Source organism: Caretta caretta, chromosome 7 (assembly GCF_965140235.1).
Source record: "Caretta caretta isolate rCarCar2 chromosome 7, rCarCar1.hap1, whole genome shotgun sequence".
Taxonomy (NCBI): domain Eukaryota; kingdom Metazoa; phylum Chordata; order Testudines; family Cheloniidae; genus Caretta; species Caretta caretta.
This window is the reverse complement of record NC_134212.1, coordinates 3500695-3516769: the sequence shown is the minus strand read 5'-3', so window position 1 is coordinate 3516769 and position 16075 is coordinate 3500695. Positions and strand designations below refer to the sequence as shown.

The 16075-nt window shown below is 41.3% G+C and overlaps 1 protein-coding gene across 12 annotated transcripts in view; it reads left to right on the top strand.

The window, feature by feature from the left end:
- FHIT (fragile histidine triad diadenosine triphosphatase) overlaps positions 1 to 16075 on the top strand; it is a 1109638-nt gene that overhangs the window by 458641 nt on the left and 634922 nt on the right. For all 12 annotated transcript variants that reach the window (XM_048859001.2, XM_048859003.2, XM_048859006.2 and 9 more), the window contains one exon: positions 1980 to 2104. In XM_048859001.2, coding sequence (XP_048714958.1) covers positions 2002 to 2104 — 103 coding nt within the window. In that variant the 5' untranslated portion in view covers positions 1980 to 2001. The remainder of the gene's footprint in view (positions 1 to 1979; positions 2105 to 16075) is intronic.

The window sequence follows — 16075 nt, the reverse complement described above, 5'->3', positions numbered from 1 at the left end:
AGGAGCCTGTGTCTTCTGGACACTGCTTCCAGCTGCCAGTAACCTGGAAGTGGAGAAAGCACTGCTGGTCGTACACTGATTTCTATATTTACTGGTGCCAGGTGCAAGGGAATGTGTGGTGCATTTGAGTCTTTAGCTAGTAGAAAACTTAGGTAGCAGTTCCATCACTAGGTAGCAGTTTTGCTTATTCCATACCTCTCTTTGGCAGGTTCTGCCTCTTTGTGAGAAATGTTTCCTCCAATAAATAAAGCACACTCTATCTGTGATCGTAGTACCTAAAAGTGTGTGTTAATAAGGGTGATAAACACTCACAATAAAAATACAAATAACAATTGCTGCTGGCAGCTAGGAAAGAAGAGGCGTATCTTACTGGGTGAAGGCCATAACAATACTTATGTTCCCAGACGTGAGCCCAGCCACAACAAAAAAGGCATTCCCATCTGTTAAGTGAAGCTTCTAGTAACTAAACAGAGCCTTAATGATATATCTGGCCAAGTTTTGGTTTTAATATGACTGCAAGAAAAGATATCTTCTAGGACACTGAATTTGACACACAGCTACTGGAAAGGGGCACCAGATGTTAAAGCTTGAAGTTTGAGGATCCTGTACCCCCTCTCCAGCCTTCTATGTTTCATGGGCTATAGATTTGAGAAAAGGACTAACCCAATTGTTACAGAGATCTACCAGGATACTCTCTAGTGTATTACCTGAAAATATAATCACCTGTTGTGTTAATATTTCCTACATGAAATTGCTATGGTTATTGTTCTGATGTCATATTATAGTGCTTGGGATTTGTTTTAAATATTGTGTCACAAGGTAGGGCCTCACATAATGTATTTCTTGCCCATGCCCTTTATTACTTCTTGTTTTGTCCTGGAGCTTCTCTATTAACTCTGATTTGATAAAATACCTAGAAATCCCACACAAACTTGGAGTCCTAGATGGCAGCCTCCCAGGGCTGTGCTTGAGTTATTTAAGGGCTTGTCTACATGATGTCGTAGTCTGCATCACCTGGGGTGCAAGTTGTAACGTGCACCAGCATGTCACACACTAACTGACCTGTGTGGGCCCTGCTAGTGCGCAAAAAGTTCTCTAGTGTGCTTTAATGTACTCCCACTTCAAACAGTACTATGCTTTGTGCACTAGGGATCTTTTAGTCCACGGGATCCAGTTCATGCATGCCACGCTTGTACACAGTAGAATTTACAACCTAGCTGATGCAGACTAAGGTACCATGTAAACAAGCTCTAAGAAGAAACGCTGATGGCAGATTAGAGTAAATGGAAGTGAGCATCTGTTCTACTGGCTGAATGCTAACACCAATCCTGCAAAATCTTGCAGATTCCTCATATATTCTTTTTCTTCAGATTTTCTTTCCATCTGCCATCAGAGGTTGGACTAAGTGTAAATGGTTATTTTTTTATTACTTCATTCTGGCTATATTTGTTCTACTGAATAATTTCTGCTTTTTCTGATCTGGAATATGTAATTACTCTGTTCTGTTAATCATTGTATGTATTAACATGAATTGTGATTCAGGGTTCAGCAAGATACTGTTTATGCTTTCCGAAGCGTATTCTGTACAAATAAATGAACCCTATGAAAAATGGAGAGAAATATGGTCAACACTCAGTCCTGTCTTCTGTAGCCATGCCAAGATCATGATACACAACTGGTTAAAAATGGAAATTAACAATAATAATAAATACATTTGGAACATTAAACAGCCATTTCCAGACAGAGAATAGTATGTTTATGGAAATCTTGAAGTCCTTTGGTAACCAAATAGATGCCAAATGGGGTGGGGAAGGGGGGGGAGTGATGTGCTAAAAGTGCAAGGAGCCTTGGTGAATCAAATGGGCTTCACTCATTTCCCACCCACCCACTCTTCCTCCCAAATTGTTATGATCTTATTCATATGATCATTCTGCAAATTATGCACATGCCCCCATCATCTCCATTATTGTCTCTTATAGGTCCTGAGTATTGGGATTGACCATGTCGTTCCGATTTGGACAACACCTCATCAAGCCTTCCGTTGTGTTTCTGAAGACCGAACTGTCGTTTGCTCTTGTAAACAGGAAGCCAGTGGTCCCTGGGCGTATCCTTTTCATAAAAGCTTCTGAAGTGAACACTCATGGGCTCTAGATACTCAGTGCCCCAAGGAGAACTCTGCTTACTCTGAAGACCAGGTAAGATGTTATTCATATTTATTCTGAAACCAGTCAGTGGGATATAATATGCTTGATCAGTGTTGCAGAACTTCTGAAAATGGTTGCTTAGCAACTGTGACCTTAGAGGTGAATTTGCTGCTGACCTTTTCGCCACTGAAGATGTATAAATAAACAGGTGCTTCTAAAAGGATTTTTAAGTCTAGAAGGTACTTCTATTTAAATTTCATATTATGCTGAAAAAAGCAGGTTATTTCCTTGTTAATGCTGTCACATAATTTTAGATGTAAGTAAATGCTTTTCAGAGCATTTTCAATGTGTTTTCTTGGAGTTAAATGTATAGTATTTGTCAAATGGTGCTAAAAGTTGTTCACGTGACTATTTTAAAGACAGGTCACTTGAAAGCAAAATTTACTTGTGTCTGTAACTCTGTGTAGGAATGGACTAAGCAAACCACCTGTTTAATCACATACATTTTTCTGAGGAAAAATTAGACCCATTGTTGAAAACAAGACCCATCTATCTATTAAACACATAGTAGGAAGTGTTGTGTTGTATCACAGACTCTGGAAGTTCCTTTGAGCGGGCTCCTGCTAAGTGTCTCTACTCTGGGGCCCCCCTAGGAGGCAGTCGGGGCCATCTGTGCCTGGCCCTGTGTTTGTGTGAAACTCCCACTAATTTCAGTGGAAGTCCAGGGTCGGACTTTCAAAAGTGTTCAACATGGGTCTGGTCTGCTCCCATGGAATTCAATAGTTTAAGCCCTATGGGGGCAGAGTTAGGGCAGTGCTTTGCATTTTTTAAAATCCCATCTAAGTGTAAATAATGGGTGGAGAATAGACACACAAATCAATCTTTTTGAATTGTCAAACGTATTCCAAACCCGTTTTGGGGGGTTAATGGCATGTTTACAATCGCTGATTTTCATTGAAAGCTTTTTTTGTCCTTCCTGGGTGTGGCATTACTTCTTACTAAGCATAAGATACAAAATCCCCTGTGCACAACTCCCTTTCAAATAACCTTCCTTATATGCCTTTTTTGAGTGCCAGGTATTTGTTACAGAATAGAGATGTTTAAGATTTTATGCCAAAAATATTATGGAGTAAGGGCTGGTCTAAACTACAAAGTTAGGTCAGTTTAACTACATCTCTCAGGGCTGTGAAAAATGTCATACCCGATGAGTTGACCTAAGCCCTGGTGTAGACAGCAGTGGGTTGACGGAGAGGTAGATTTATGACAGCGACAGTTATTACAGTGATGGAAGAGGTTCTTCTAGCTACACTATAGCATTTCTAGTGTAGACGTACCCTTAGAGTTTATAGAAACTTCACATCCCTAACTGACCAATGTATAAGCTATTTTAAAGTACTGAGTGAGAACTATCTGTTCTATTGGGTTCTGGGGAGGTGGGCGGGCACAAGCCCGCCCCTGGCTAAAAGACCCTCCCCCAACCTATAGGGAGGATCCACAGAGCCTGAAAACACAGAGCCCCAAAACAGAGGACAACAGAAAAAATAACAAGGCCGGGGTGAAGGTCTAAGGGACAAAAATATGGAACCTGCAGGGGACACTGAGCAGAGAACCCTGGGCAGCACCCACTGCTCCTCAAAGGTGTCAAGGGAGCCAGCAGACTCTGTCCAGAGGAACTCTGCCTGGATACGTGAATGGAGGGAGGACTGGAAATAGACCCCACAGTCTCAAAGAACCCTCTCAGCCAACATCCTCTCCCTGGTGTTCTAGATGGCCACCTTGGCCATGGCTAGGAGGAAGCTGACGAGGAGGCCCCGCAACTTTGTGGGGCCATGGGTAGGGTGTGCATATATAAGGGGGGGGGGGGGGAGAAGTGCAGCCTAAAAGGTGGTCCAGGAGGAGCCGGAAAACGGGCTGTAACAATCTGTTGTTAGGTCTCTTGCGCGCTACGCACCCTGTATCTGATTCATTAATTAATCCTATTTTCAGTCATATTTTCAAAGCAATCAAATGAAAATATTACTGATACAATCACTCTTAGAGACTGGATCTTGCAAGTACCTAGACAATACAATGCTGTACGGAATATCCAGGTCTGATTGTAATTAAAATTTATAGCTCCTGTATGTGGAAGTTTTAAAACCATGATTAATGACTTTGTCTATTGGTACATTGAACTGGTAAATTTGATTGTTAAATATAAAAAGGTGTTTCAGATGGAAATGTTTGTTTTTAAAGTTTTGTGGGGAGCTAGGAGTAAAGGTTTAAGGAGCCTATAAAACTTAATTATTACAAGCTTCTTTCCTTCTTAAATAATTAAAGATCTATCAACTTTAGCTCTATAGTTACTGCTCTCTGTTCGGTAGATACATTTACGTGCACAGGTTTAGTTTTGTTGTCCCATAATGAGTTTTGCAGCACATTTTGCACTGGCAAATTGTTTTAATAGCTCGTGTGGTGTAATCTATAATGGGGTCTTTGTTTTCCGTTGAACAAATGTTCGGATAATAAAAACAAAAACCCAGCCCTTTCTCTCCCTCATTACAATCAGAAAAAAATGGAAAAGATCATGATGCCAAGGAGAGAATACAGTATGTAAAATAGAGCAATTTGCAGTTGTATGCCTGTAAAATGCCTGTATAATGCTGCATTTGTTTAAAGACCTGGCAGTAACAAGTGTATTTCCTGTGCTTTATTGCAATAATTTTATCTGCCTTGTCTTTGGCACACTTAGACATTCCTTTTCTTTTTTGTTTTTTCAGTAGAAAATAAAATATTAATGCTTATGAATTAGCGAGACAAAGGAAATCAGTATGAAAGCCAGCTCACTCCAGGTGGTGGCTTTAATTAACTTGTAAGGCTGAAATTCCATCTTTAAAAGGAATGTAGGGTGGGAGTCTTGAATCTGCTGTAATCGTTCTTAAAGTACAGTTTTAGTCTGAAATGTGCTTCTGTAAAAATGGCATCATGGAGCTCAGTGGTTTTGTCTTGGTGGCTCTGTAGTTCATTTGCTCAGTTTACAACTGAAAATGCTGCTTTTTCCTAATTGCCAGTCCTGCAAATTCAATCTGTTCTTTCTGGCTCCCACACCACCAGTAATAAGGCCCCCGGAACTGGATTTAGTTAACAATTCAGTTGATGAGGCGTGAGCCAGACTGTAACCCAGTTCAAGCACCCAGAGGTGTGCTGCCTCAGCAGGGCTAACAGGAACAAAGAATCGTGAATATATATATATATTTTGGGGGTGGCATGGGTCTGCCCTCCATCTCCTGAAGGGATTCTGCCTCATTGATCTTCCCAGCATGTGTCAAGATTAGGCTCCAGTTACTTCAGGGTTGTGACTTTATTTGTAACATGATCACCTGGGGAGATTGGATCATAATCATCAGGAATCGAATCTGGGATATGTGGATCCAAAATGATGACCCTCGATTGCCTGAGCTACAAGATCTAGGTTCATTTGCTTGAAGTCGGCAGCAGTCTCATAAACCTCCCAGCGAATAGAGGGAGACAGAGTATCAGCGTGGGTTACACATGGGTGGTGTGCAAGTGGCTCTGTACTGTTTCAAAGGGTGCTATATGTTCTCCCCAAAACACATGGCCAGCTCCACTGGCCAGTGCAGAGGTAGGTAGGACTATCGCCATGCTCCTTTGAGAACCCAGAGTACTGCAGGCCTCGATATGCCCTATTCCTGCATCTGGGTATGAGAGTGCAAGAAACCCCATCACCCTCTCCCTTCCTCCTTCTCCCCCCCCCCCCCCTCCCGGAGCAGTCAGGCACATTCCACATCTATCATGGACACTGTAGATTCTTTATTAGTAAGACCTTTTGTTAGATTAGAGAATTGTCTGGGATGTTAATATTGGGCACAGTCTGGTCCTAGGAATCTTGTCTTTTCTGAGAGTTGGGTGAGGAAGGAGAGAAATGTGCAACCCTTGTGTGTGAGATCTCATGCAGCAAGGAGCCCCTTAGAAATCCAGTTCCTGGGTTTCAGAGGGGAGTATTCCTAAATCAGTGTGGCAAAGACAGGAGAACCAGACTCTAAGGGAAGAGAGGGGCTGCAACAATTGTCCCTTGGGAGACTTAATTGTTTCTAATATGTGTAACTTTTGGCTGCAATAATAGCTTGGGAGGTTTATACACCTTGGTGCTTATGTGCCAACCGTGCGCTCAGTTGACCTTTGAAGCTTCGCTTGTGGTGTGAAGAGGCGAGGGGTGGCTATTGTACAGGAGCACTGCCTGTTGCGAGCCTGCACAGGGGCCAGCCATGTTCTCTTAGAGCGGATGCCCTGCTCCAGGGCAGTGCCCGCACCGTCACTAGCCTGTGGAAAAGAGTGTGGGGGAGGCGAAGTGAAGGCAAGGCCATGGTTTTGCTGCTCCAAAGAGACACAGCACTTTGTGTGGATGCAGCCGATGAAGCGAGCTGTAGCTCACGAAAGCTCATGCTCCGATAAATGGGTTAGTCTCTAAGGTGCCCCAAGTCCTCCTTTTCTTTTTGCGGATACAGACGAACACGGCTGCTACTCTGAAAACAGCACTTTGAGTGGACTTCCAACCTCAAGAAGAGCATTGGAATGTTCTTAAAATGAAGGGAATAAACCACAGACAGTAAGTGGGTCAAAGTGAGCTGGACCCCCATAAGAGTAGAGCCTGGCACTTTGAATGCTGCTGGCATGAACTGGATTTTGCAAACTGTGCTCACCAAGATTTGTTTTTTTTTTTTTTTACATGTACTTTGTATGATTTTCCTTATTCTTTTGAAATGATTGAAAGACTGAACTAGAGCACTGAAAGAAGGACGCAAAGAACAGCTAAAGTGAGCCTTTGAGCAGGGCTTCTCTATAGTGCTCATAGCCTTCTTTACCTTATAGCCACTGTGGTCTGCTGCCCAGCTCAGGCCTGTATTGCAGGTTTGCAATCTGTCCTCTGAGTTCTGAATTTATGTGAAAACTGAAACCCTGAAGCTTCTGACTCATACTGATGCCATGGCTTATTGGAGCACAGCATAATTTCTCCTTTAATTAAATCCATCAACTCATTAGCATAGGAAGGTGCTTCCTGTTGCACACTTGTGCTGATAAAAAATATTTTGAGTAGATACTGCCATTTTCACTGAAGTGTTATACTGATGGTAAAACAGCGTTGCATATCTTCTGCTCATGTCCTTAATAATTTTAAACTGTTTTTTATCACTGTGCCTTTTTCTTTGCCTTATACTATGTTCTTGCCTTCATCTTGTGTTAAGCATGAAAAATGAATTTGAACATTGGTAGAATCCATTTGGGGGCTAGGATTTTATTGTAAATAAAATTATTCATTTGTTATGTCCTATTGTTTTCAGCAGACAAGGTATTGATTTTTGGATTTCTGTTTGGGATGCCATAAAGAGTGCTAGCATAAGAGGAACACAGCGACATTTGTAAATTGATTGAATGCAATTTGTAATGACAGAGACAAACATCAGTTCTATGGCAATACTATATTACACAAAGCATTTTTCAACAGTTCAGAGAATTGGTTATTAGAAAGATCGAGCTTTCCAACCTGGAACAATGATTCATCGAGGACACACTGACCCCTAATAAATAAATATACACACATGCATGCAATATTTATATAAATAAAAAAGAGACTAGATGGCTGAAAATTCCTTTATAAACAACTTTCATTGTAAAGAAAAGTTTTTTACATTGAAAGATATGTCACAATTTGGCTGTTCTGCACATACAGTATTGAAGTGTTTTGTGGCTAGACTATTCTGTTGCTTTCCACTGAGAGCACAGAAGTATTCCTGGTTGTTGGAAATGGAGCAATACAAACCCAAAGCCTATGGAGTTTTCTGGAGATTTCATCGCCAGGTAGAGTTAATGGCCAAGTCATTCATGGCTCAGGAGATGTTCTGTGCTGAGATAGCTATTATGACTTGTTCATTTTAATCAACAACAACAAAGTTAGTTGAAGCAGATGCCCCTACAGTGTGCTGTCAAGGGGAATCATTCTGGTTCCATCGACTGACTGACGGGTAGGGCTTTGTGATCATTCATGTGGGATTCACACCTTCCATGCATTGCGATGCACTATATGCTGCAGCGCACAGGTCGATTGTGAAGTTGGAGCCACGTGGAGCCATCCGTCATTACACCCTCTAGAGGGGTAGGTGGGACGCGTACATGCGGTGGGCACTTTTTTGCTGTCCTGGGTCTGAAGTAGCACATGTAATCCTCTGCTGTTATTCCATGATCTAGCTGAGGGAGGATTTCACACCAACTCTGCCAGGACCTTCTCAGTCAAGTTCAACTACCTGGATTTATTATGAGGGGATAAGCTTTCCCCTTAGTGCGGATGATATTCATTTTAATAGTGATACCACTGCTGTACTGGGAACTTCTAGGGAGTTAACATTGGCTGATTCTCCAAGGGATAAAAAGTTAGCACACATGAGCACCCAGAACACTTATGCAAACTATAAGAAGAACCTTGTCTGATCTGCAGAACTTGAAATCTCTCATGAGCAGGCTCTCTCATGGGATTTCTGGTGTTTCTTCTTGTGGCTGAATTAGAAACTAAGCAAGACCAGCCTTTGTCATGTTGTTACTCTGTGTACCTTCCTGACCAAGAAAAGTGTGCTTAGAAATAAATACAAAACTTGAAATCTTAAGGAAAAGATTTCCACATTTTAGTGAGCCAACAAAGAGATTCTATCTGGATTTGGTACTAGTTTTAGGTAAAGATTTGAGTTGGTTTAAATGTATGTAAAATGATTCACTCATCCCTTGAATTAATGTCTAAAACAGTCCAATATTCTCTTCTGTTTTATAACATTGTTGTATGCTTTTTTTTAGTAGAGCTGGTTTGAAACCAGCATTTACATTTCATGGGAAATTTCAACATTCCCTATTTATTTCTAAATCTGCCAGAAAATTTAAAATTCTGATAAATTTGAATTCAGGAGCATCAAAATATTTCATTGTGTTCTTTGAAATCATTTTATTTTGATAAGGTAAAAGTGTCATTTTCATTTGGCTTATCAAATAATTACAATTATTTGTTATATTTTAACATAAGTCAAAAGGAAATGAAAAAAATGAAAGGAAGTCAAAATTATTTGTTTTAACCTTTTTCCCTCTGAAAATGTCATTGAAAAGATGTGTGCCCAAAACATGTTAATCTTGACACAACTGCATTTTTCAATGGAAAACTGTTCTGTCGATTTTTTTTTTTTTTTTTTTGGCCAGCTCTATTGTTTAGTAATATGTAAGACCGGGTGTAATGACTATAAATTCACTAGTCCCAGCCTTCTGGTCTGATCCTGCAGTCAATGTTTAGGCAAAATTCCCCTGGAATTTTATGTATTGGTTCAGTAAAGATAAGATTAGGCCCCAAGTCTTGATGAAAATGGAAACATTTTCAATTAATGTTATGTGCTAGTCTTTCCTAAAGTCAGTGCTACTGATTAAATGGATTGGTTAGCTTATACTTTGTCAAATTATTTTAAATTAATCCAGACATAACCTCATTTTTGTGTTTTAGTTCAGAATTCTGATGTCTATGCACAATGTTCTAACCTATTTGATAAATTTAGTCTAAATAAGATTAGCTTTAAAATTGCTGTAAAATTTGGGGGTATAGTAAATCAAATACAGTTATTTTTCAGCATATGCATATTTGCACTTACATAATGTAATAAAGTAGACCGGATTATTAATAAGTGTGTGTGTGTGTATATATATATATGTATATATAATATATGAAAATACTGTTAGTATTTTCTGTGGATGCTTCAGCATCTGAGTCCACGAATATAATATTTAGGAGTTCCTTCAGTAGAAAGGTATGAGAGAAAAATGAGTCTTTCTATATTGTGAATGTTTGGTTAATTTTGTTTTAAGGGCCGCAGCCAAAGCTCTTTGAAGTCAATGGAAGGACTCCTGTTTCTTTCGACAGGCATTGGATCAGGCTGGACATAAAGCTGTTCTATGGTCTACTGCATAACCCTTGCTTTTGTGAGACGTTTCATCAGTCTGAGTAAGGGTTAAACACGCTGTAAAATGTTAATTTGTACATCAGTACTTAATTTTTAGCATACTTTTTTAGGGTAGTATATTTTCTATGCACTGATTGCCCATGTCCTGCAAGTTCCATAGTGTGCTCCTTCCAAAGGAAAATCTCTAAAAGGAGTATACCCGTTAATGACTAAAAATTCCAGTTTCCAAAATGTGAAGGGGATGTAGTAATCTGCTGACCTGTGATTTTTGTCATTGCTCTGTGGGAGATGAAACCCTATTATATTAGTATCAAATGAATCCATGTAAGCCTTTAAAAAGAACTACATGTATTTTCAAAAAGAAAAGGAGTACTTGTGGCACCTTAGAGACTAACCAATTTATTTGAGCATGAGCTTTCGTGAGCTATTGAAGTGAGCTGTAGCTCACGAAAGCTCATGCTCAAATAAATTGGTTAGTCTCTAAGGTGCCACAAGTCCTCCTTTTCTTTTTGTGAATACAGACTAACACGGCTGTTGCTCTGAAACCTGTACATGTATTTTGCTAATCAACATGTGCGTTAGGAAGAGTAGTTCTGATTTGACAACAATTGACTTGCAATACAGTAAAACTGCCAAGGGGGAAAAATTGCGAGGTCATCCCTGAAGCTGAACTCCAAATTTTGCATAGCGCAGCTAGGTAATACTGTGTGAGTAGTGGATGAGAAGTAGAACATATTTCCAGGGGTCCTCATTTTAGAGTTATACTTTCCTTAAAAAGGGGTCATCCTTTTAAATACTTAGATATTACTTAGTCCTGTCATGTGCAGAGGACTGGACTAGATGACCTCTCAAGGTCACTCCCAGTCCTACAATGCTATGATCCATTTTTTGTTTAAAAATACGTACTTAGTCAACTGAGGAAAAACAGATATTTTCAAGCAGTAGATTATTTTACATTGTATCTGGATAATGAAACAAAACTGCCCAGAAATGCTATCCTTGGTGTCTGAATTCTTATTTTCAAGAGGGCTATATAATACAAGAGAGGAAAATTCTTCTAATGTATTTAGAACTACTAAGTAGCTCACATAATTAGTGTAGGTTTTGCCACTGAAGTATAAATTAAAGGCATCCTTTACAGGGGTAGTCATTTTTTTTCTCAAGGTCTAAAATTCGTGGTCAAGGTATAGTCAAGGTACAGAGACGCTAATAAAGATTTCAGGGTCCATTGAAAAGTGTACAGCAGTCCAGACTTGGCCTGCACTCCGCCTATTGACTACACCTGGCTTACTAAATGTGTGTGTACAGTCATCTCTAAATGATGATAAAAAAATAAGTTGTATTCCTTGGGTCAGATGGAAACTCCCTTACTCCCATGTGGGAACATTTACTCACACACGTAGTCCCACTGACTTCAGTCTGGCGCTCAAGGTTAGACCTCCATTTTGATTGTAATCTTGTGATGATTTTTTAAGATTCCCCTCCCCCCACTGTCCTGGGGCAAAAAGCAAGCTTTTGTGTTGGAGACCCACATCATTAGTGCAAGGAACACCGACCGGTATTGTGATAAGCATAGAAAGGGAGTCAATATTGTCTCTAGTGCATCTCGCTGTCCTAGAAATGGAGGAGAGAGGTTTTTAAAAGCTCACTACTTATGTAGCTCTGCTCCTATGGAAGTGAAGACAAAACCTCCATCACTTCAAGGATTCAGTATGGCTAAACCCAAATGTTCAAAAACTATGAGTCATCCTCACCAAAAATCATGAGATGGGCTTTAAAATCATGAAATTATGTAAAAATAATAGATATGGGGCTCTCTTTATTTGTCTTCTCCTTTGTGAGTGTTTACGGTGTGCTGGGGTCACATTTTAAAGCTTTCTTCACAGTCATGAGGGCTAGAAACATACTTTTTCTTTAAGAATGAAGGCTGAAATCATCACCTATCCACTTGATTCCAGGAACTGGAGCTTTAAGGAACAACATTATTATGAGATGCATGATAAAATCATGAGAATTAGCAACATGGAGGAGGAGCGCATAGTTAGCGGTCAGTTACAGGGCTGGCTCAACTTCTAAACCCCTTCTCTGGCTATGTCTATGCATGGGTAAAAGACCCGTGGGCACAACTGTGACTGGTCTGGGTCAGCTGACTCAGGCTCATGGGGCTTGAGTTGAAGGGCTATAAATTGCTGAGTCGATGTTTGAGCTTGGGCTGGAGCCCAGCGTCTGGGACCCTTCCCCATTGCAGGGTCCCAGAGCTTGGGCTCCAGCCTGAACCCAAATGTCTACACAGCAATATTTTGGCCTGGAGCAGAGTCAGCTGACCTGGGCCAGCTGCAGGGTTTGTATCCCTGTGTAGATGTACCTTCTGAGCATAGGCCTCATGCTGTTACCTTTTCTGGGGTATAATCCCATCATTCTCCCTCTCTTAGACTGGGTCCTGGGCTATGAACTATGCTTACCCTGACAAGCCCAACTGGGTTTGGGTTCGTTTAGTTCTTCCCTTTGGTGGTCAGATAGCAGCCTTTTTAAACCAAAGCATTGTTTAATCTCGACAATAGGAACAAAGTGTAACACAAAAGAACAAGTTTTAAAAACCAGAGAAAGGTGGGGGTACACCATGAATGTAGCCTAAAGCTTACTACAGGGTAAGGCCTAAGTTCTTCAGACCCTAAGTGGGGTCTGTTCCCCACAAACAGTATTGCCAACTTCAAGAGATCAAAAATCATGAGTCGAACCCCCCCAAACTGATGAGATTTGGCTCCAAATCATGACATTTTAAAAAAAGTTATATCTTGTTTTTACATCCGCTTCCTGATGTTTGAACTCCCACTGTCCATCCCCAGGAGTGTGCATGTGACAATTAGTGTTGCCCACTCTCCCACCTGTACTGGATATGGTGATTTTGCCTGGCTTCAGGAGCTCACACCCCCACATCTGCCCATCTCCTGCCCAGCAATTAATCCGGTCTCCCAGCCCACCATCATCATCACCCCATCAGTTCACTCCTCCTACCTCATTGACCCCCCCCGCCCTCCTAGCCCTCATCCCATCTGCTCAGAACCCACCATCAATACAGTGCTCTCATTTCACCCCCCCGCCCCACAGCCCTCAGCCTCATCTCCACTTCTCAGGATTCTTCACCCTCCACAGCCTTCAGGGGGCTGCAGTGGGGTCCCCTCTCCCACTTCTCAGGCTCACAGGGGAGCAGCTTCCTGCTGGGGCTGACAGCTGGATTTCTAAGTAAAATTAAGCCTCACTTTTAGAACTCTCAGACGTCACGATTTTTTTTTCAGTTGATTCAATTGCTTATTTGAGGGTTGGCCCTTCCCCCCCTTCTTTGTGTCTCAGATATAGGTTCTCTTCCCATCTGGGGGTTAGCCTCACTGTCTCTTGCCCCCACTTGATAGCTTTATTTATCTGATATGTAAATGAATTCTTTCAAAGTACTTTGAAATTAACTGCCTAGTAGAGTAACCACAATCCTTTGTTTAGGGTAACTCCTGTCTGGCTGGGAAAAAAAATCCTGACATTTGAAAGTTGAATCACGAGATCATGAGTGAGGCTTAATTTACTCAGAAATCGCAACTCTTGTGATCAGTTGGCAAGAGTTGGCATGGCTGTGAACAGCTTCCTCACGAGTGCCCCCACCTCTCAACATGGGGACAGTTATACTCTTTATTGTCCTGTCGATCTGTTCGATCCCAGCATTGGTGAAGCTAACTTTGCTGGACCAAGCAAGTGGGATCTTCATGCTTAAAACCATCGGCTTTATCTCTTAGCCGCTTGACGTGTTTGTGAAGAGTTGTTTCAGCTGGAGCCATTGTCTAGCCTTCCCACTTCTATTAACTGAAACCTGCGTAAGCACACAGTGAACATCCAAACAGTTCTACAGAAGCGATTCCAGTTCTGAGGCCATATGCAATATTTATAAAGGAGTCTAGAGTAATATTCCTAAATTATTATATAGCATTTGCACACCTGCCACATAGGCCAGTGCTGGGCACTTTTAAAAATACCAGCCTAACTGCATAGCATGGAAAATAGACTGTCCAACAGTTAGACTGCACAAGGGGGTCTGGGCCATAGGTATGGAAGTGCTCAAACTACTGATTTGAAATATATTATGAAAATAGGGCTAACTGGGAGAAAAATCAGCTACTGACTATGATTTTTGGTGTATTTTTTTAAATTATAATTTTGGTTTTTATATCACACAACTTCTTATGAGACTGAAAATCTGCATATGAAACTCTGAGACAAGGCTTCAGCTTAAATTGTCCCTTGAACAATGGCTCAGCAGGATGCATGTAAACTCGTCAGTTCAAGTGGTGATAAGGAGGGTAGTTAATTGTCTCAGGGCTGAAGCTGTCATAAATATAAAGGGAAGGGTAAACCCCTTTGAAATCCCTCCTGGCCAGGGGAAAGCTCCTCTCACCTGTAAAGGGTTAAGAAGCTAAAGGTAACCTCGCTGGCACCTGACCAAAATGACCAATGAGGAGACAAGATACTTTCAAAAGCTGGGAGGAGGGAGAGAAACAAAGGGTCTGTGTGTCTGTCTTATACTGGTTTTCTGCCGGGGATAGACCAGGAATGGAGTCTTAGAACTTTTAGTAAGTAATCTAGCTAGGTATGTGTTAGATTATGATTTCTTTAAATGGCTGAGAAAAGAATTGTGCTGAATAGAATAGCTATTTCTGTCTGTGTATCTTTTTTGTAACTTAAGGTTTTGCCTAGAAGGGTTCTCTATGTTTTTGAATCTAATTACCCTGTAAGATATCTACCATCCTGATTTTACAGGGGGGATTTCTTTATTTCTATTTACTTCTATTTTTATTAAAAGTCTTCTTGTAAGAAAACTGAATGCTTTTTCATTGTTCTCAGATCCAAGGGTTTGGGTCTGTGGTCACCTATGCAAATTGGTGAGGCTTTTTATCCAACATTTCCCAGGAAAGTGGGGGGTGCAAGTGTTGAGAAGATTGTTCATTGTTCTTAAGATCCAAGGGTCTGGGTCTGTAGTCACGTAGGCAAATTGGTGAGGCTTTTTACCAAACCTTGTCCAGGAAGTGGGGTGCAAGGTTTTGGGAAGTATTTTGGGGGGAAAGACGCGTCCAAACAGCTCTTCCCCAGTAACCAGTATTGGTTTGGTGGTGGTAGCGGCCAATCCAAGGACGACGGGTGGAATATTTTGTACCTTGGGGAAGTTTTGACCTAAGCTGGTAAAGATAAGCTTAGGAGGTTTTTCATGCAGGTCCCCACATCTGTACCCTAGAGTTCAGAGTGGGGGAGGAACCTTGACAGAAGCCATTTAGTTTGCAGCCTACAAACAAAAGGATGATATTTGACTCATAGCAGGGGAAACTGCGGTTACAGATGCTCACTGTAGTTATGCTCACTGTCTAAAGGGAGGTCCCATCATGATAAGGACATGTCTCCGCTGGGTTAATTTGCTCCAGTATAGTTCTACTGAAGTAGCTGCTCTGCTGCAGACCGTATTGTCGACATATTGCACCCATGTAAAGAAGTGACCTGCATTGATTTGAAACCATGGCAAGCTACACTAGTGCAAGTCATTGTTTATATGAGTGCAGTAGAGCTACACTATGGGTTTGCACTGGTGTAAATCAACGCTGTACGGATGAAGCAGTTTCAAAAGCCCAGTTAGGAGTGTAGCTAGGAGAAGAGGCCATTCCTGTACAGGAAGCTGTGCGTGGAATGGTCCTATAAAGCTTGAAGTAGGAAAGCCATGTTCTATGTCATCCTTCTTTGGCCTAGAGATACCCTGCCCTCTTGCATGGTGGGCCTTTGCCCCACAAGCCCCTCTCCCCCCCAGGTGCATAGAACCCGCTACATGAGCTGACTCACTACGATCCATCCAGTCCGCTTCCAAGCCACATCACAAAAAAAGCTCGATGCACTCATGGTCCATACTATTCATTTCCTCACCCT